Genomic DNA, 21,701 nt, shown 5'->3' on the forward strand with positions numbered 1-21,701 from the left:
TCAAATTCAACCCTTTATTTGCAGGAGTTGCAGGTTGACATTGTCTAACTTTTTCCAGTGTGTACATTAAGTCTGTAGTGAGGCCTTGTCCAGATCAAAAGGCTAAAATTTATACAACTGGCCTTCGCGGAAAACATCACGAAACCTGGGTTGCGTTCAGGATGGTGAAACTTACTAGACGGATTCCACAGATTCCATCTGAACGTTCCAAAGCATTGAGCCCTCCTGAACGCAGCCATGTTTCTGGTGTGTGATAGGCCTGACCACAGCCAGGGATGGGGCCCAGTTCCAAACATACACAGGGCATATAGGGGATTGAACGGCGAGAAGAGGGGTGAGGGATCGGTTTGGAATCGAGCCATCGAATACGTCTTCATCTAGAAAAAGGGAAACATGGCTGGCGGCAAACCTTTTTGAAAACCCCTGGAGAACATCCATCTAGCATACAAATCAACCACTCACTACCTACTCTATAGTCTACAAATCATAGGTATTGCACATCAACTGAAAATAAAACAAAAATAAATGTATATACACATAGGTTGACTCAACATCGTTTCCACGTCATTTCAATGAAATGATGTTGCACCAACGTGGAAAAGACGTTGAATTGACGTCTGTGCCCAGTGAGTACGTACAATACTAGCAGTCTTCTAACATTGATAATTGTACATTTCCAAATAAATCAATCAAACGAAAACTTTATTCACATCTGTTTCTTTAAGACCGTACGCTGCGGACTGTTATGTCAATCAGAAACTCATATAGGCGAGGTAGTTCATAGTAACCAAGTCCTCTAACAGAGACGGCACAAAGAGAGGAGCTTAGGCTTGACTAAGCTAACAAAACACTCTTGAGTGCCTCAACAGCAGAGCGAGATAGAGAGGGGTTAAAAACACAGACAACTGTAAGAGCACTTAAATCAAATCAAATGAATAGGGCTAGGGGTCCTGCCTGGTCATGTAACCTGAGGAAAGACTCCTGGCCCCACCAATAAAACATAAGCAGCCAATTTGTCCCAAATTGGTCCCTTACCGTTACCCTTGGCCCCGACCCGTTGATGTTTGCAGAACTGTACAGGTGTTTATACTTATCCAGAACTACTAGATCTGCAAACATCGAAGGGTGAGGGACAAGTAGGAGGGTCGGGGAGCAAATTGTAACTGGTTGAAGAAGTAAAGCAACAAAGAGGGGAAAGTGTCTAAAGTATTTGGGCCAAATTATTTATTGCCTTCCCATACTCCCATATCGGTTCATTAACATTTGATAACAAAGCTATCTCCAGATCCAACACCCAGAAACGTTACAATTACAGTCATATAATAAATAAAGAGATGTTCCACTAATAGAAAAAAAGTTGTAGCCATGACTACAGAACACTACAGCTACGGGTAGGCAGAGTAACAGGGTGTCGAAATATGTTCAATGGTTTTTAGGATCCATATAAATAGAGATGAACACTAAATACTAGAAAATGAAATATGTGTTTGTAAGGAAACACTTTCTAATAGAGAAAAGGGGGAAAAAGTTCCATCCACTGTGAGATCCAAAAGACTATAACTTACAGCATAGAAATACTGTACACAGCTTGGAGGGACAGAAGCTGACACAAGAAAATAAATAAATAAATATAATAATTTACAGCATGTACACAATCGGCAATACAGAATATAGTATTAGGAGACAGAGAAATTAAAAGAAGCTGTACATAAAAATAAAAAAAACATGTTTTTAACAAAGGACCCTTAAGTGTCTCAAACTATGTATACTATGACAGGATGTGTGTGTGTGTGTGTGTGTGTGTGTGTGTGTGTGTGTGTGTGTGTGTGTGTGTGTGTGTGTGTGTGTCCGTGTGCGTGTGCGTGTGTGTGTGCGTGTGTGTGTGTGTGTGTGTGTGTGTGTGTGTGTGTGTGTGTGTCTGTGTGTGTGTGTGTGTGTGTGTGTGCGCGTGTGTGCGTGTGTTATCTGCAGCAGGCCAGTGCTCCCAGGGAGGTGTGGCTGTCCAGGCTGATGTCCGTGTCAGAGGTCATGGTGGGGTCACTTGGCTCAGTCGACATGGAGGATACGTCATTGGCCGAGGAGGAGGATGAGGCGGGCTGAGGGGAGCTGTCAATCACTGCTGCACCTGTGCTGCGAGAAACACACAGGATGACTGATACACCTGTACTAGGTACTAGCACGCGCATTTACAAACACACACACTGTCCTGTAAGCTACACCTGTGTGGCACACACCATAGGGTGCCGGAAGAGCCCCTCTGAGTCTGTAAGGGGTGCAGCAACCCCCCTCTACAGTATCCAACTACATAATTCACCTCCCTCCTATGAGTCAGATCTGCATGCTCTCTTTCAGTAACAGCCTTTTACTCGTGGTGTTTTTCCAAGTGAAATGTAATACAATAACAGCAGAGACCAGCTCACATAAGTACAATAAAAAACATCAGAAACAGTCTGTTAACTAACCTAAAGGAGGAGGTTGTCCTCTGATCACTCCATTCTGCTTGGTCCATTCGTCCCACTCATACACCTCCTTCCAGATCAGGTCTAGGAAGAGAGGGAAGGGAGGGAGAGAGAGAGAGAGAGAGAGAGATTTGCCCTCATGACAAGTAACAAAACACAGAAATCATCACCGGGGGAAGATCATAAACACCCATTGGGGGGGGGGGGGGGGGGGGGGTCAGTATCAGTGATATTTACACCCAGCCTTTGAACCTGGCCAGCACTGCAGCATCACGTTTCACACCATAACATGGGAGAGTCGTAAACCAGTCAAACGTCAACATTACAGTGAAAATGTTGTCGTGAAAAGTGAAAGCTCCTCTGGTACAATGGAACCAAAAATGAAGTCCTAAAAGTGCAAACTCCAAGATAAATCGAGCATATACGTTCAAGTATTTCAAAGTTGTTGACAAATATGTATGTGACACATGTCTAGTGAAAAGTGATAGTTGTAGTAACGTCTCTAACCTTTCCACTCCTCCACCGTATGCTCTCGCTCATCCAGCTGCTTGTCTGTGATCTTTGGAGGGGGCTGAGAGGGAAAAGAAAGCAAAAGGAAGACAGGAAAGAGGGAAGAAAGGTTCATCCCTACATCAAACCATTGACCGTAGTTCACCCTTCTGACTAGGAGTGTCAACCGTTTCAGTCCAATTTCCAAGTTTCCCCTACAATAGATCATACCACTTGTTAAACACTTACTGCCTCCACTTCTGCTGGGTCGTACCACACGTTGATATAGGGGTGTTTCAGGGCCTCGTCCACCGAGATCCTCTTAGACGAGTCGATCACCAACATCTTAGACAGCAGGTCTCTGGCCTGGCTCGCTGGGAATGGAGAGAAAATATAGTTCAGACCAGCACAAGCATACACACAAACCCTACCCACACACATTCTCAGTCTCCAGTACCTTTCAACTTGTTGTGTTCTGAGTCTGCAGGGAAGAGGACGTCAGGGAAGAGCTTGTCGAAGCTGTATCCTGCGTAGCGCGGTCGGTTCTCAACATACGTCCTTACTGATTGGTTGAGCTTCATCAGGAAGTCCTGGGGCGGAGTCCCGAGCTGCTCTATCACTTTGTTCCACTGGTCAATGTCTGAGCAGGTGGAGTTAGGGAAAGAGTACACACAGATTTCTCCACAAACACACTTTTACTTTGTTGGAGAACTACTTTTCCAGAACTATCTCTATTTTCTAGAACTATCTGTGTGTACTGGCAGAAGCTGAGGGGATTATTGGGGAGGGAGGATGGCTGTACTTGGATATGGTGGATATGATGGTGGGTGGAGTGCAAAAGCGGTGCTCTATAGAGCTGTGCTTGATGGTATAAACATGGTAAAAACACACAGACAGGACAAAATGATATTATGGTAAAAGAGGAAAGGATACGGTCAGTGCCTGGGAACAACACACTACCTCTGACCATCTCAGCCACAATACAGCCCACTGACCACACGTCCACTACACGATGATCGGAGAGATGACATGCGAGCACAACGGAGAGAAAAAAAAAATAAGAACAGAGGAAGGAAATGAGAGAGTAAAAAATGTATGGATTACAAAAAAAATGGATATCACAAATAAATCAGATGAATGAAACAGAAAATGGCAAGAGTGATAAATCTGATGAATGAAGGAGAAGCATCGAATGAGTAAATTGGGTAAATGAGAGTGAGAATGGATGCAGCATGAAGCATCTGCAAGTCTCGAGCGACGGAGCCCTCTGTCAAACGGGAAGGAAAAAGCAGGAAATCAGGACGTGCAATTCATTCTCCATCTCGGGAAACTGAGAGACTGAAGAGAAATGGCTCCACAGAGGTGGAAAACTGTTTTATTACTCAAGGAGATGATTCACAGCCAGAAGCACTAAGGATACAGTCCCTTCCTGGGAACAGGATTTTGTGACGGACCATTTCTGCCAGAATACACCCCACAGACCATATGTCCACTGTTTACAACATGGAGAAGAGGAGGGGAGGGGGGTGGAGACACAGAAACAAGCTAATTAGATTTTAGCAGTTAATAAAGAGACCATTGTTTCTGCGGTGGTGGTAAATGCATACAATCGTTATGGGTAGAATAAATATTTGATTGATTGATCGACAGGTACTGACCGTTGGCCTGGTAGCCCATCCCCAGTATGACCTCTGGTGCTCTGTAGTATCTGGTCACTACGTAGGGGGTCATCAGTAAACCTGTAGCCGCTGTCCGAGCCAAGCCAAAGTCCAAGATCTTTAATGTACAGTCTGACTTCACCACAATGTTACTGGGCTTCAGATCCTAGAGGAGGGACAAAGAGAGATCATAATTAGCAACGTTGTCATCATCATCATCAATAGCAGCAGCATACTTTAAGGCCCAGACACATACACAGGACACTCTCTCTCTCTCTCTCTCTCTTTCTCTCTCGCTCTCTCAGGACCTGAGCCCTAGGTCCATGCCTCAGGACTACATGGCCTGATGGCTCCTTGCTGTCCCCAGTCCACCTGGTCGTGCTGCTGCTCCAGTTTCAACTGTTCCGCCTGCGGCTATGGAACCCGGACCTGTTCACCAGACGTGCTACCTTGTCCCAGACCTGCTACCCTGTCCCAGACCTGCTGTTTTCAACTCTCTAGAGACAGCAGGAGCGGTAGAGATACTCTGAATGATTGACCTGTTGCACCCTCTACAACCACTGATTATTATTATTTGACCCTGCTGGTTATCTATGAACATTTTAACATCTTGGCCATGTTCTGTTATAATCTCCACCCGGCATAGCCAGAAGAGGACTGGCCACCCCTCATAGCCTGGTTCCTCTCTAGGTTTCTTCCTAGGTTCCCGGCCATTCTAGGGAGTTTTTCCTAGCCACCGTGCTTCTACGTCTGCATTGCTTGCTGTTTGGGGTTTTAGGCTGGGTTTCTGTACGGCACTTTGTGACATCAGCTGATGTAAGAAGGGCTTTATAAATACATTTGATTGATTGATTGATTGATTGATGGTAAAGGAACATAATGCTCCCCAAACAATGAGAGAGACAGATGGGGACATTAGTGAAGCTACGTAGGAGTATAGGAGTGGCGTCAACATAATATATTATAACACAGTCAGCATCCATATTCCTCATCATATTAACAACAGTAATGAGTCACACCATTTTAACTACAATAGTATGGTGAGTCATCTTTCACAGATTTGCATGTATGCTAGCAGCTTAGTAGTATGACATACAAACCAGTTACAGTGTTATAGAATCAAGATTAATCTCAGAATGATCTCGATGGTCATTGGGATTTTACCATTCTTGTCTAAGGTGTACAGTTGAAGTCGGAAGTTTACATATAACGTATGTTGGAGTCATTAAAACTCGTTTTTCAACCACTCTACAAATTTCTTTTTAACAAACTATAGTTTTGGCAAGTCGGTTAGGACATATACTTTGTGCATGACACAAGTAATTTTTCCAACAATTGTTTACAAACAGATTATTTCACTTATAATTCACTGTATCACAATTCCAGTGAGTCAGAAGTTCACGTACACTAAGTTGACTGTGCCTTTAAACAGCTTGGAAAATTCCAGAAAATGATGTCATGGCTTTAGAAGCTTCTGATAGGCTAATTGACATAATTTGAGTCAATTGGAGGTGTACCTGTGGATGTATTTCAAGGCCTACCTTCAAACTCAGTGCCTCTTTGCTTGACATCATGGGAAAATCAAAAGAAATCAGCCAAGACCTCAGAAGAAAATGGTAGACCTCCACAAGTCTGGTTCATCCTTGGGAGCAATTTCCAAGGTACCACGTTCATCTGTACAAACAATAGTACGCAAGTATAAACACCATGGGACCACGCAGCCGTCATACCGCTCAGGAAGGAGACGTGTTCTGTCTCCTAGAGATGAACGTACTTTGGTGCGAAAAGTGCAAATCAATCCCAGAACAACAGCAAAGGACCTTGTGAAGATGCTGGAGGAAACAGGTACAAAAGTATCTATATGCACAGTAAAACGAGTCCTATATCGACATAACCTGAAAGGCCGCTCAGCAAAGAAGAAGCCACTGCTCCAAAACTGCCATAGAAAAGCCAGACTATGGTTTGCAACTGCACATGGGGACAAGGATCGTACTTTTTGGAGAAATGTCCTCTGGTCTGATGAACCAAAAATAGAACTGTTTGGCTATAATGACCATTGTTATGTTTGGAGGAAAAAGGGGGGCACTTGCAAGCCGAAGAACACCATCCCAACCGTGAAGAACAGGGGTGGCAGCATCATGTTGTAGGGGTGCTTTGCTGCAGGAGGGACTGGTGCACAAAATGATGGCATCATGAGTGAGGAAAATTATGTGGCTATATTGAAGCAACATCTCAAGACGTTGAGATCAGTCAGGAAGTTAAAGCTTGGTAGCAAATGGGTCTTCCAAATGGACAATGACCCTAAGCATACTTCTAAAGTTGTGGCAAAATGGCTGAAGGACAACAAAGTCAAGGTATTGGAGTGGCCATCACAAAGCCCTGACCTCAATCATATAGAAAATGTGTGGGCAGAACTGAAAAAGCGTGTGCGAGCAAGGCAGCCTACAAACCTGACTCAGTTACACCGGGCTCTGTCAGGAGGAATGGGCCAAAATTCACCCAACTTATTGTGGGAAGCTTGTGGAAGGCTACCCGAAACATTTGACCCAAGTTAAACAATTTAAAGGCAATGCTACCAAATACTCATTGAGTGTATGTAAACTTCTGACGCACTGGGAATGCGATGAAAGAAATAGAAGCTGAAATAAATCATTCTCCTTACTATTATTCTGACATTTCACATTCTTAAAATAAAGTGGTGATCCTAACTGACCTAAGACAGGCAATTTTTACTTGTATTAAATGTCAGAAATTGTGAAAAACTGATTTTAAATGTATTTGGCTGAGGTGTATGTAAACTTCCGACTTCAACTGTACATGCTCCATTGCTCCAAATATGTATCCCAAATGACACCCTATCTATCCCTCCCTATACAGTGCCCTACTTTGACCAGAGCCCAGGAATAGAGTAGTGTTTAGATCATTAGCAGGTTCCTCTTGATCTCCTGTGGATTTAGCCAACATCAAAGCTCTGACATCATCACCTACTCTTTGTGGAGGAGTTACTGTAATCAGAGCTTTGAGCTTACTTCTCCTGGAAATACAAAAATGCCCCAGAATTTGTAATGACAAGCTACAAATCATAATGATGAGCTACATTACTGCTACATTATTAGCTTAGTGTTACCCTGTTAGCTAAGTGTTAGCACGTACAGCATGAGCCGATGGCTGCGTCTACATGTTAGCTTAGCGTTAGCGTGTATGAGCCCGCGTGAGCCTTACCCTGTGTATGATGCCGGCATTGTGGAGGTGTTTGATGCCACAGAGCATCTGGTAGAGCAGGTAGGACAACCTCTCATGGTCCAGCTCCATCTGAATCACCTGGCACAGGTTGGCATCCATCAGCTCCATCACAATGTATCTACACAGGCAGGAAGTGAGATGAGAATATGCACACACAGGCACACATACGTAGGCGCAGACACACACATCATGAGGTAACTGTGGAGCCAGCTGGATGGCTCGAACAGAGAGAGATATGCCGCCGGCAGAGAGATTTCACACAGTTATTCTGGTAATAGCCGAGTCATTCTGTCACGGATGACAGACAGGCCTGTTCAAAAGACCCTCCTGTGTCTTAATTTCCGAACGGCATGTAACCATTTTACACTGTCAAAGGTTGATCGTGTTATTCGACACCAATTCATGTACTTACACGTCTGCAAATTCCTCGAGTGATTTTTGTGGGCTGAACACGTTTAATAAGCCAATGATCTGTAGAGGTAACGACATCAACACATGAACACAACAACATAAGTCACACAGGTTGCTTGCTAGATTAGTTTCCTCAATATACGAAAAACAGTCCACGTGTTTGTAATCAATTCAATTCAATCAAAACGTTGATTAATGTGCACTGTCCCTGTAAAAATAAAAATAAACTCAAACTCAATTTCAAACGTATTATACAATAAAACAATAAAAAGTCCTCGATGCTGATTGACTGAAACCGCCTTCTAGTCCTCTGTATATTCACAATATAAGCTACCATGGCAAATGCCTGTTTACTGTTCTAGCTATCGAAGTATCATTATGCATTTATAACATATTATTCCTACTGATCCTGTCCAGCCAGGCCATTCATAAACATAATTGAGCATAATTATCATAGAGTCTCATCTAGAATATAACAGAAACAGCAGGAAGAAGTAATTGGCCAGTGACTTACATTTTTGTGATTGACACATTTCATTAACACCAGTTCTCTGTACGCTCTCTTGGCATGCGTCTGGTTCTGGAACGGCCGACTCAACTTCTTAATAGCCACATTTCTCTCAAGGTTGTGGTCATACGCTGAACTGAAAGGCAAGACCAAGAACATGGCAATACATGAACACATCCGTGACAATGGCGTGATACAGACTGTAGTAAATAGGGTAAATAGGAATTTAAATGGATGTCTGATTGGTGTTTCTTTTCATTGGGTCTTTTACAGCATATGACCTTGAAACATAACCTAAAATGAGGACACTGTCCAAATGAATGAATTCCATGGTCCATTTTGCCATTGATGGACCAGCTTTGGCATTAGCCTTGGTCCATTGATTCAGCACCACAGTGTTTAGACAAATTCAAAACATTGGGGTACTTTGGTGTGTAGCTTTAAATTGTATGTTACCTTGGAAACCAATTGAATCTCAAATAAAAGTATTTCATGGGGCTAAATAAAATTCTAATAAATCTCAAGCAAAAAGGATTTGAAAACAATAAACTGCAACACTATATTTGGCATCCCATCGTTTACTGGTAATTACCTGGCACAAACCGCTGTTCAAACATTAATGAAGTAGTATATGACTGGCAGAAAAAAACTAAGGGGAGGAAAAAGTACCCAATTGTCATCCTTGAGCAAAAGTAAAGATACTGTACCTTAATAGGAAATGACTCAAGTAAAAGCGAAAGTCAACCAGTAAAACACTACTTGAGTAAAAGTATAAAAGTTTTTGGTTTGAAATATACTTAAGTATCAAAAGTAAATATAATTTCAAAAATGTACTTAAGTATCAAAAGTAAAAGTATAAATAATTTCATATTCCTTATATTAAGCAAACCATTTGGCACAATTGTTAGTTTTTTTAAATTTACGCATAGCCAGGGGCACACTCCAACACAGACATCATTCAGAAATAAAGCACTTGTGTTTAGTGAGTCGCCAGATCAGAGGCAGTAGGGATGAGTGTGTGAATTTAACATTTTCTGTCCTGCTTTCAAAATGTAATGAGTAATTTTGGGTGCTGGAGGGGCCTCCCGAGTGGCACAGTGGTCTAAGGTACTGCTAGCTGTGCCACTAGAGATCCTGGTTCGAGTCCAGGCTCTGTTGCAGCCAGCCACACCGGGATACCCATGGGGTGGCACGCAATTGGCCCAGTATCATCTGGGTTAGGGGAGGGCTTGGCCGGCAGGGATGCCCATTGCGCATTAGCGACTCCTGTGGCTGGCCGGGCGCAGTGCACGCTGACATTGTCGCCAGGTGTACGGTGTTTCCTCCGACACATTGGTGCGGCAGGCTTCCGGGTTAAGTGGCCATTGTGTCAAGAAGCAGTGTGGCTTGGCTGGGTTGTGTTTCGGAGAATGCATGGCTCTCGACTTTCGCCTCTCCCAAGTCCGTACGGGAGTTGCAGCGATGGGACAAGACTGTAACTACCAATTGGATACCATGAAAAAGGGGTTAAAAAAACAAACAAAAAACTTTTAGGTGCCATGGAGTAAAAAGTACATCATTTTCTTTAGGAATGTAGTGAAGTAAAAGTAAAAGTTGTCAAAAATATAAATAGTAAAGTACAGATACCTCAAAAAACTACTTAAGTTGTACTTTAAATAATTTTTACTTAAGTACTTTACACCACTGCCACCAAATTAGATTTTGTTTTTTAAATGTATCGTGGGGCTGACATTTTCCATCAAGGCACTCTTGAAGAAAACAAATTGATGAACTTGTTGATTAAAGCATTTATTTTCTTGCCATTTTTTTCTAAATATTTTAAAGCATAACAAACAAACACCAATGCATTTCGGCATGATGTCAGCCTTCATCTGGGGGTAAAGGTTGTAATGTCCACATGGGGGCTCTATAAATCACATTTGAGTGGCAGAATAACTTATAAGAAAACATATCACATAAACAAAATAACAACATAAGGAAATTAAACAGGGGTGTGAACATAAAGTAAATTATAAAATAATAATTAAAATTAGCCCCAAAAAATCATACAAATAGCATAACAAAGATATATACACAAAAAGTACCATACCAATCGAACAATTTGTATTTACTGTATTTACTAAGGGGTGACCTTCACCCCCTTGGTTTTTTCTGCCAGTCATAGACTACCCTTGTCAAAGAGTACCTTGTACCAAGTCTCCATGGCCTTATAGTTTTAACCCATTTGAGCCCACCAGCACATTGTTTTTTTCTTCTCAGTAATGAAATAGTAATTGCAAAGTGATTACACTTACCAGACGATTCCCTGTGCTCCTGAGCCGATGGGCCTTAGATTCTGGTAGCGCTTCAGAACTTTGAAGGTGGAATCTCCGACATCTAAACTATAGAACTCCCTCTCTTCTCCTCGCTTGTTTTTATTCATGATGAAACCTGGAGGAGCTACTTTCTGGGCATCCAAACTAGGCTCTCTGTACTATGGGCCCGCACACACACACGCACACGCTCGCGCACGTGCACAAACACACACACACACACACAGAGAAAGAGAAAAAGAGAGAGAGAGCATAACATATTTTTAGGATACAGAACACAGGTAGCTACGGTATGGTCGGAAGTGCATGTTTCTAGCTTTAAGATCGAATCCGCATTAGGGGAAATAGCAACACTGTTCACCCCCAGCGCCTTTGTTATTGTTTTTTTTGCTGTTGATAAAAACGGAGGAGAGTTGCATTCGGCAGTGTGGTTAAAAAAATGTTTTTGCATATTCTGCTGTCCTATCGTGAGTGCAATGATGTCAGATAAAAAAAGTATTTGATGTTTGCAATAACTTCTTTATTGTTGTAATATTCCGAACGGACATTGCAGTTCCACAAATTAAGGATTCCAGTTTGAACCTATTCTTCTTCTTAACCTTATCCAATGTGATCCAGTTTCCTTCTTCAACCTAAAAGGTTTCAAAAATCAGATGATCAGATGTTTTCAAAACTCAAAAGCAATCTTCTCTTGAGATAAGTCCATGTCCCAGGCCATGTGTGTATATGCCACAATCAAAAATGAATGGAGAAGATAAGCACCGTGCAATTTCCAAATCTGTGGTGCTTATCTTTCAATTATTCTGTTGGTTGAGGTACTGTATATACAGTGCCTAGTGAAAGTCTTCACACCCGTGAACAGTTGTCACATATTGCTGCCTTAAATTAAAATCTAAAAAGGAATATAAAAATATCATTTTTTTCCTACAGATCTGCATAAACTGCTCCACACTTTCAAAAGCGTAAGACAAATTGTAGACGTATGCGGAAATGAATAAAAAAATGGAAAACAAAGATATCTTGATTGCGTAAGTCTTTACACACCTTCCTGTGTGAAGAGCAAATATTTTCAGGAAAAAAAATCGCTCAATTTATTGAATGGTGTCCACCTGTTCACATAAGTAGTGGTTCTCATTATTTAATAATAACTTACACTGTCTTTGTAAGGTCCCCCTGTTAGATAGTGATATTCAAACAACGATTCAACCTCAGAGCCACCAATTAGTTTTAAAAACATGTCAGTGATTCATTTTTAGACAGGGGAGGTTCCAAAATATTTCATAGACACTAAAATACTTGGGGCGGCAAGTAGCCTAGTGGTTAGAGCGTTGGGCCAGAAACCGAAAGTTTGCTAGATCGAATCCCCGAGCTGAGAAAGTTCAAATCTGTCATTCTGCCACTGAACAAGGCAGTTAACCCACTGTTCCTAAGCCATCGTTGTAAATAAGAATTTGTTCTTAGCTGACTTGCCTAGTTAAATAAAGGTTAAATATATATGTCGCTTTGGGTAAATAATGTGTAGGCGGTGTATCATATCACTGGGGATCTGGCTGTCCTTCCTAACTGAGCTGCAGGAGAGAATGGAAACTGTTCAGGCATATCACTATGTGGCCAAATCTGATTTTAAAACAGCCACAGAGTTCATTGGCTGAGCAGAGAGAAAACTGTGCATTGATCAACAACATTGCGTTCACTCCACATTACTGGCTTGTTTGAAAGAGTGAAAAAAAATGAATCTTTTACTAAAAAAAATCCCTACTGTTTGCAACATGGCCCTTAACATGGCCCTTGTACTTCAAGTCAGCATGGCAAAATATGACACTTTTTGGACTAAATGAAAAACAAAGTTTTGGGTCAAATCCCACACAACACATCACAGAGTGAAGCCCTCTACATTTTCTTGAATTGTGGTAGTAGTATCATGTTATAGGTATGCTTGTCACAAGCAGGGACAGGGGGAGTTGTGTCAGGCCCAAAGTAAATATGAAAGGGGCAAAGCCCAGGGAAAAACTTTTGAGGACCTGCATCAGTCTTTTGAAGACCGAACACTTCTTTTTCCAAAGGGTAAATTACACACGTTTTAAGACATAGGACACACCAGCTTTCCAAAAGGTGTTGAGTGTTCCTGAGTAGTCCAGTCTCAGTGCTGTCATAAATCTGTTTGAAAACCTGAGATAAGACCTGAATATTGCTTGTCCATCAATGATCCCCAAGCAAATTGACTTAGCTTCAGCAATTTTGCCAAACACAAAGGATATATACTCAGAGGACTGTTATTAGCATGTTTAACCACTCGTTCGCATGTTTAACCACTCAATGGTAGATTATCAGACACTCAACAAGGTCTGATTTAATTATTACTGAAACAGGATACAAGTGGTAAATATAATGATCCAGTCCATTTAAAAAAATTGGAGGCCCCTTACACTTCAGTGTTGCGATGCAAAAATTAGAGCAAAATGTACAGCGCATAGAATTAAAAAGGTATTGTCTGACATTATTCATTCTAATCAGACAGTTTTTTTTTACATGGATGATACATTGGAGATAATATAAAGGCAAGTTCTGGAAACAATAGAACACTATAAAAAAAATATGGGAAACCAGGCTTGCTATTCATAGCTGACTTGCCTGGAACATTTCAAATTTAGAGAATCTCTTATAAAATGGGTTAAAATCATGTGTAGTAAAATAGTAAATAATGGCTACTTCTCAGCAAGTATTAAACTGTCAATAGGAGTAAAACAAAGTTGTCCACTATCGGCATACATGTATGTTAGCTATTAAATTCAGGTCCAACAATAATATCAAGGGATTAGAAATGTGGTGTCATTGTTTGCTAATGATTCATGTTTTCTTTTAAATCCTCAGAAGATCTAGATATTTTTTTCTAACCTCTGGATTACAAACAAATTATGCTAATTACGTATTTGATCATTCAAAAAAATCGCGCTTTTACATTACCGTGTAGTTTACCAATAAAATGGTCTGACGGCGATGTGGATATACTCTGTATACATATTCCGAAATAAATCATCTCACTTCTATAAATGTTTATAGATAATATCTTGCTACCATGGACAGTTAAATAGCTGTCTATTTGTGTGGGAAAAAATCACCCTGATTAACTCTTTAGTCATATCCCAGTTTACCTACTTGCTTATGGTCTTGCCTACACCTAGCGAACAGTACAAAATTATGAGAAAAAAAATGATTAAAAAAACACCTTATGGAACAGCGGGGACTGTGAAGCAACACAAACATTGGCACAGACACACGATAACATACGCACCATACATACACATGGATTTTGTAATGTAGATATGTTGTAGTGGTGGAGTACGGGCCTGAGGGCACACAATGTGTTGTGAAATCATTAAGGCAAAGTGTGGCTACTTTGAAGAATCTCAAATATAAAATATATTTAGATTTGATTAACACATTTTGGTTACTACGTGATTCCATGTGCATAATTTAATAGTTTTGATGTCTTCACTATTATTCTACAATGTAGAAAATAGTCAAAATAAAGAAAAACTCTTGAATGAGTAGGTGTGTCCAAACTTTTGACTGGTACTGTATATATATTTGAATAAAAAATATATGGAGGATTGGAAGTGATGCAGACAATTACATTGATGGAAGCTACAATCTATCTGAAAAATATTAAAGCTGATCTACCCCCCCAACAACAACAAAAATAAGGATATATGCTGCTCCAAGAGTTGTGTAAAGTTGGTGAAATCTTACTCAACATGATTCACAGCTGTAATTATTGCTTCCCAAGGTGCTTTGAACAAGTATTAACTCTGGGGTGTGAAGACACATGCAATCAAGATTTATGTTTTTTTTATTTTTTATGAATTTTTTAAAATGTTTTTTTTATTTACTTTTAAGTGTAGAGTAGGTTGTGTAAGTCAGTAGGAGAAAAATATAATGTAATCCTTTTTATATTTAAATATAAGGCAGCGAAATGTGACAACTGTGCAAGGGGTGTGAAGAGTTTCCCTCGGGACTGTAGCTGGATCTGAACAACGGATGGTGTGGGATGTTGATTCTTCGTGACATAAGACTACTTTCGTGGTCTGAGAACACCTGACAAAATGTGAAGCGGAATGTAAATGTCCCTTAAACTTTACAAACAGAGGAGGTGGGAGTATACAATATCCTCAGAAGCCACTGGTCTGAGTGTGAACCATAGGTGGTCTACTTCTCTCAATAAAGTTGTATATGAAACATGAGGGTTCAAGAGGATGGGGTCATACTGATACTGACCCTCCAATGAGTGTTTCTCCCTCTTTCTCTCTCTCCCATCTTCTCACTGATCTACACTGAACAAAAATGTAAACGCAACATGTAAAGTGTTGGTCCCATATGTCACGAGCTGAAATAAAAGATCGCAGAAATGTTCCATTTGCACAAAAAGCTTATTTCACTTTTTGTTAATTTCTCTACCATTCTCCAACGTTGTTTTGGAGAATTTGGCAGTACGTCCAACCGGCATCACAACCGCAGACCACGTGTAACCACGCCAGCCCAGGACCTCCACATCCGGCTTCTTCATCTGCGGGATCGTCTGAGACCAGCCACCCGGACAGCTGATGAAACTGAGGAGTATTTCTGTCTGTAATAAAGCCCTTTTTTGGCAAAAAACTCCTTATGATTAGCTGTGTCTGACTCCCCAGTGGGTGGGCCTGGCTATCAAGTGAGTGGGCCTATGCCCTCCCAGGCCCACCAATGGCTGCGCCCCTGCCCAGTCATGTGAAATCCATAGATTAGGGCCTAATTCATTTATTTAAATTGACTGATTTCCTTATATGAACTCTAACTCAGTAAAATCTTTGAAATTGTTGAATGTTGCATTTATATTTGTGTTTAGTATAAGTTTTCACTACTGTCTTAAGCCCAGTCTGAACTGGACTAAAACCCAGAAACATTGGCCAGATTTGACTACACTGAAAATACATCCTTTGTAACCATCAGGTAGTAACGTCTGCATTCACCTATCATGTCAGACAGCCTAGTGGTAGCCTCGCGGTTAAGTGCATTGGGATAGTAACTGAAAGATTGCTGGTTTGAATCCCTGAACCGACTAGGCGAAAAATGTGTTGATGTGCCATTGAGAACTTAATCCTAATGCTCTGGATAAGAGTGACTGCAAAATGACTAAAATGTAAATCAATGATTTCCCTCCATTTTGAAATACATCCTTCTTTACCATTGGAGGTAACAGCCACTAAGGGTTTCATTCGCTTTCACATATCTTATCAGCTCAAAACTGTGGTTTCCCAAGGAAGGGAGGACGGAAGCATGCATTGTGATTAGTCCATCATAATAGGGCTAAATATGTTTCAGCCCATGCTGTTTCCTCTGACGTCCCGACTGTCCTGCTAACGTCACACTTGCGCATCAGCGACATCCCCCGCCGTGTCAAAGTAAACACTCAGATTCCACACACACACACCCCGCACAGTGTTACAGTAATTATTTATATCAATCATCAGACAGAAGCCAGGCATTCGTACGATCATGGTTCAGATGGATCAGGTGAGTGGACGGAGCGTGGTCCTTAGCGTACTGCTTTTAACTGTAGGTTATATACCTGCATGGGTAACATACTGTAAGTCTGAATGAATGAATGAACAATTGCTGTATAATGATTACAAACACACCAGGGTTAATGAATAAAGCACAACCTTATGCAGCCAAACTTATGCTATACCAAATTGAGCTAAAAATTCGACTTAGCTCTCGGATGATGTCAATTACTGTAAGATGCAGTTACCAGTGAACGGTAGCACCTGTTAATGTGTTACAGTGACTATTTATTATGTGTAATCGTTACGAGACAAAAGGATGCATACTGGCGATAAACGCAGTATCTTATCTGTCAACTTCAGTCAGTGACTGGCTGCACCAATAACAGCTCTCTTTCTCTCTCCCCCTTTCTATAGCTCCCCTCCTCCTCTCGATCCTTTCTCTGTCCATCTCCACTTGGCATTATTAGGTAGTCTATCGAGGGCCGATGAGTCAGGCCGGCAGCTACACTTCTACAGCCCTGCAATTACAGTCAGCGACCCTCCACTCCAGTTTAATGACTGATGATCTGTCTTCCTAATTAACATGATAAACAGCCCCTCAACACTGGCAGTCAACCCTGAGCACCACCAATACAGGAACTGACTATAGCGTATATCTGACAAAACATCCACAATCATGAATCTCACCTCGAGCTATTAAAGGAGCAATGCAGTCAAAAATGTGATTTCCCTGTGTTTTACACATATTTCCACACTATGAGTTTGAATATAATACTGTTAAATTGTGAAAATTATGATAATGCCATTTTAGTGTAAGAGCTGTTTGAAAAGACCACCTGAAATTTCTGCTTGTTTGCACGGGTGGGGTTTTTGGACCACCTGGCGACATCACCAGGCGGTGTAAGTTAATACACCAATAACAAAGAGTTTTCCCTTCCCTCTGTTAAAGATGCACTATGCAGATATCGCTCCGCCATTTCCTGGTTGCTAAAATTCTAACAGATTGCTTAATTTCAGTTTATGTGACAAAACAAGCAAGTATAGTGTAGAGAATCATTGTACCAGGGGCCAACTTTCACTGGGGATGGGGAGGGACATGAAAATAGAAATAGCACACATAGAACAGATCTACCACGTCATAGACTTGCTTTCAATGAGAATGACAGATCTATAACACACATTTCTATGTGAATTTGGTTACATATTGCAGTTAGTTAATAGCAGCTAATTTTCAGGTTACATATCCCTCCCATTAGGCTCCTCCAACTAGGCCCTTCACTCAGGCCACTCCCAGATAGTCCTAGCGAAATTCTTGCTTGAGAAATAGCTTTTTGCTAAGAACCTATTTTTGTTTCCTTTTTTACCATTTTAATTGAAAACAAATTACATTAAGGTACTTAATTACTTAATTTCTGTTACCCAGAAATTATTTGATATTGACACAAAAACAGCTGCATTGGACCTTTAATACAGTATAACTAAGCAATAAATAACATTGGAACATACACATAAACCGTCTGATTAAATTCCTACATTTCCCTCTGTATTTTTATATAGAATAATAGATTGTTCACCAATGTCATTACCTATATGGGCTTAATAACCTCTACGGGATCAGTGTCTCCCCCACGCGATGGTTGAGCTAACATAGGCTAATGTGATTAGCATGAGTAACAAAACAAAATCCCAGGACATAGACATATGTGATATGGGCAGAAAGCTTAAATTCTTGTTCATCTAACTACACTGTCCAATTTACAGTAGCTATTACAGTGAATTAATACCATGCTATTGTTTGAGGAGAGTGCACAATTATGAACTTGAAAATGTATTAATAAACCAATTAGGCACATTTGGGCAGTCTTGATACAACATTTTGAACAGATAGGCAATGGTTCATTGGATCAGTCTAAAACTTTGTACATACACTGCTGCCATCTAGTGGCCAAAATCTTAATTGCGCATGGGCTGGAATAATACATTATGGCCTTTCTCTTGCAATTGAAAGATGGTACAAAAAAAAAATACCCCAAAAAATTCATGTTTTTTTCTTTGTATTACATTTTACCAGATATAATGTGTTATATTCTCCTACAATAATTTCACATTTCCACAAACGTCAAAGTTTTTCCTTTACAATGGTATCAAGAATATGCATATCCTTGCTTCAGGTCCTGACATACAGGCAGTTAGATTTGGATATGTCATTTTAGGTGACATTTTTTTTATCCTTAAGAGGTTTTTAAGTCTTGAACATGTTATTGTATAAGTGGGTGGGTATACAGATAAGACCATAAAATAATATGGGCCTATTCTGGCACTAGACTATATGTAAATACTAGGCCTATACTTTCCACTTGTTATTGTACCTTAAATATATCCCAGGCATAGCTGTCTTCATCATAACATTGTACACTGAACATCGTGTTGCCAAGACTTCAAGAATGACAGAGGGAAGATCTTCAGGCTTAAATATCGACCATTCAGATTGTTTATAATCAGTAGTGATCAATTGCTTTAATGGCCCTGACAATCCCCGGTGTGTAACTACAGTCATGATAACCTTGGCCAGCCGACCCTTTATCGTTATATCTAGATGTGGCTGCCAGGTAAAAACAACACAGGTGCCTTGAAAACATGACAATAATATGACAATAACCAACCTCGCTACAATGTAGCAAGTGAGTCTATACTTCCAAAGCCGGCTTTTGGTAATAGCCTGGTTATTACCGCCTGTATGTAGCCTAGCCTATGCGATGCAGTATTGTGCTACACATAACAGGATAACTTATTTTGAGCGCTATCTACAGCAACATTAAATCATGGACACGTTGTGCAATTAGCTAAATACGATAGAATAAATTGCACAATTCTAATCTATTTACAACAAACAGCATCTGTAAATTGTGTGCGGTGCGGCGAAAACGACCCTCCCCCACAGCTAAACAATACCATGGACAGCGTCGCGGAAACATAAAGGCTTACCTCCGTCACCAAAATACAGAATGTCAGTTCTGGATTAGCCACAAAAGTCCGAGTCCTCGAAGATGAATTAAGTTTAATTATTTGGATAATAAATGATGGCTATTCTGTTGTCCTGCTACAAAACATGACCTCACGGAATGCACTACAATCTCTCTGCATTGACAGGCCGAGCGCGCACTGCAAGAAGGCATGCGTACTACGTCACTAAAGCCCTACGCATCCGTGAGATAGGAGCTACCGCCCTATCCTTTCCTTTTATCAATAAAAATACATACAAAAATATCCTCTTCCCTTTAAATGAATAAAATCAATACCAAAATCAATACAAATCTCTCTCTCACACGCACATTCTGGGCCTACCTCAACCATTTTGGCTGAATGCTGGTTTCAGGCCTGTCTTTTTGGGATGGTACCATATCAAATGATTATCTTCCACACAACAGCCAATCCACAGACTTTGCTATTATATTTGTACAGGCCTATTCATCCACCTCTGTTTTGGAATGTTCGGAGACTGATGGCAGACATGTTGTGACAGAGGCAGTAAACTGAGGGATAATGAAACGAGAACATTAAGAATGTCAGCTTTGGCACCCAGCCAATGAGTTAGTACCTTCACACTAAAGAGTCATGCCAGTAGTTATTTACACAGTGACAGTGGGTCAAAAGTCAGACGGAAAGGGGTTAAAACACAAAGCACAGCGCAGTGCATTAGGGAAGAATTCAGAACCCTTGACTTTTTCCAAATTCTGTTTACTTTACAGCCTTATTCAAAAATCGAATCAATCTACAATCTATGGGCTCCCGAGTGACGCAGTGGTCTAAGACACTGCATCTCAGTGCAAGAGGGGTCACTGCAGTACCTGGTTGGAATCCAGGCTGCATCACATCCGGCCATGATTGGGAGTCCCACAGGGCGGCGCACACTTGGCCCAGGGTAGGCATTCATTGTAAATAAGAATTTATTCTTCACTGATTTTCCTTTTTAGACATTTTCGCAAAAACGGAAATATCACATTTACATAAGTATTCAAACCCTTTACTCAGTAATTTGTTGAAGCACCTTTGGCAGCGATTACAGCCTTGGGTCTTCTTGGGTATGGCGCTAAAAGCTTGGCACACATGTATTTGGGGAGTTTCTCCCATTCTCCTGTGCAGATCCTCTCAAGCTCTCTCACAGCTATTTTCAGGTCTCTTCAGAGATGTTCGATCGGGTTCAAGTCCGGGCTCTGACTTGGACACTCAAGGATATTCAGAGACCACTTGTCTGTGTGCTTAGGTTCGTTGTCCTGTTGGAAGGTGAACCTTCACCCCAGTCTGAGGTCCTGAGCGCTCTGGAGCAAGTTTTCATCAAGGATCACTCTGTACTTTGCTCCGTTCATCTTTCCCTCAATCCTGACTGGTCTTTAAGTCCCTGCCGCTGAAAAACATCCCCACAGCAGGATGCTGCCACAACCATGCTTTACCGTAGGGACGGTGCCAGGTTCAATCTTGGTTTCATAAGACCAGAGTATCTTGTTTCTCATGGTCTGAAAGTCTTTAGGTGCCATTTGGCAAACTCTAGGTTGGGCTGTCATGTACCTATTACTGAGGAGTGGCTTCATTCTAGCCACTCTATCATAAAGGCCTGAATGGTGGAGTGCTGCAGAGATTGTTGACCTTCTGGAATGTTCTCCCATCTCCACAGAGTAACTCTGGAGCTCTGTCAGAGTGACCATCGGGTTCTTGGTTACCTCCCTGACCAAGGCCCTTCTCCCATGATTGCTCAGTTTGGCCGGGTGACCAGCTCTAGGAAGAGTATTGGTGGTTCCAAACTTCTTCCATTTAAGAATGATGGAGGACACTGTGTGCTGTACATTCATATACACATACATACACTACCATTCAACACTTTTGGGGTCACTTTGAAATGTCCTTGTTTTTGAAAGAAAAGCAATTGTTTTGTCCATTAAAATAACATCAAATTCATCAGAAATACAGTGTAGACATTTTTTATGTTTTAAATGACTATTGTAGCTGGAAACGGCCAGCATCCCGGAGTCGCCTCTTCACTGCTGATGTTGAGGCTGGTGTTTTGCAGGTACTATTTAATAAAG

At 41.1% G+C, this 21,701-nt stretch overlaps 1 protein-coding gene across 4 annotated transcripts; it reads right to left on the reverse strand.

The window, feature by feature from the left end:
* Window positions 1-19,796, reverse strand: LOC139562697 (mitogen-activated protein kinase 8-like). Of its 4 annotated transcripts, none has more exons than XM_071380632.1 (12): window positions 19,606-19,796; window positions 11,063-11,241; window positions 8,775-8,904; window positions 8,262-8,320; window positions 7,829-7,967; window positions 4,607-4,772; window positions 3,882-3,953; window positions 3,406-3,588; window positions 3,198-3,322; window positions 2,967-3,030; window positions 2,463-2,543; window positions 1-2,125 (listed from the first exon to the last, which is right to left on the reverse strand). In XM_071380632.1, exons 2-12 carry the CDS (start codon window positions 11,188-11,190, stop codon window positions 1,962-1,964), a joined length of 1,311 nt encoding a protein of 436 aa, XP_071236733.1. In that variant the 5' UTR covers window positions 11,191-11,241; window positions 19,606-19,796; the 3' UTR covers window positions 1-1,961. The 4 variants fall into 4 exon arrangements, with proteins under 4 accessions (XP_071236733.1, XP_071236730.1, XP_071236731.1 ...); XM_071380629.1 differs by lacking the exon at window positions 3,882-3,953 and adding an exon at window positions 4,369-4,440 and having other exon boundaries at window positions 19,606-19,795; XM_071380630.1 differs by lacking the exon at window positions 3,882-3,953 and adding an exon at window positions 4,369-4,440 and having other exon boundaries at window positions 1,858-2,130; window positions 19,606-19,795.
* Between the last annotated feature and the right edge of the window lie 1,905 nt (window positions 19,797-21,701).

Source organism: Salvelinus alpinus, chromosome 32 (genome assembly GCF_045679555.1).
Source record: "Salvelinus alpinus chromosome 32, SLU_Salpinus.1, whole genome shotgun sequence".
NCBI classification, from domain to species: Eukaryota; Metazoa; Chordata; class Actinopteri; order Salmoniformes; family Salmonidae; genus Salvelinus; species Salvelinus alpinus.

Coding starts and splice junctions, on each gene's coding strand:
- LOC139562697 (XM_071380632.1), bottom strand. CDS start 11,190: ATGAATAAAAACAAGCGAGGAGAAGAGAGGGAGTTCTATAGTTTAGAT. Junction 7,968..8,261: donor CTCGAGGAATTTGCAGACGT/GTAAGTACATGA, acceptor CTGCCTGTGTAG/ATACATTGTGATGGAGCTGA. Junction 2,544..2,966: donor TACGGTGGAGGAGTGGAAAG/GTTAGAGACGTT, acceptor CTCTCTTCCTAG/ACCTGATCTGGAAGGAGGTG.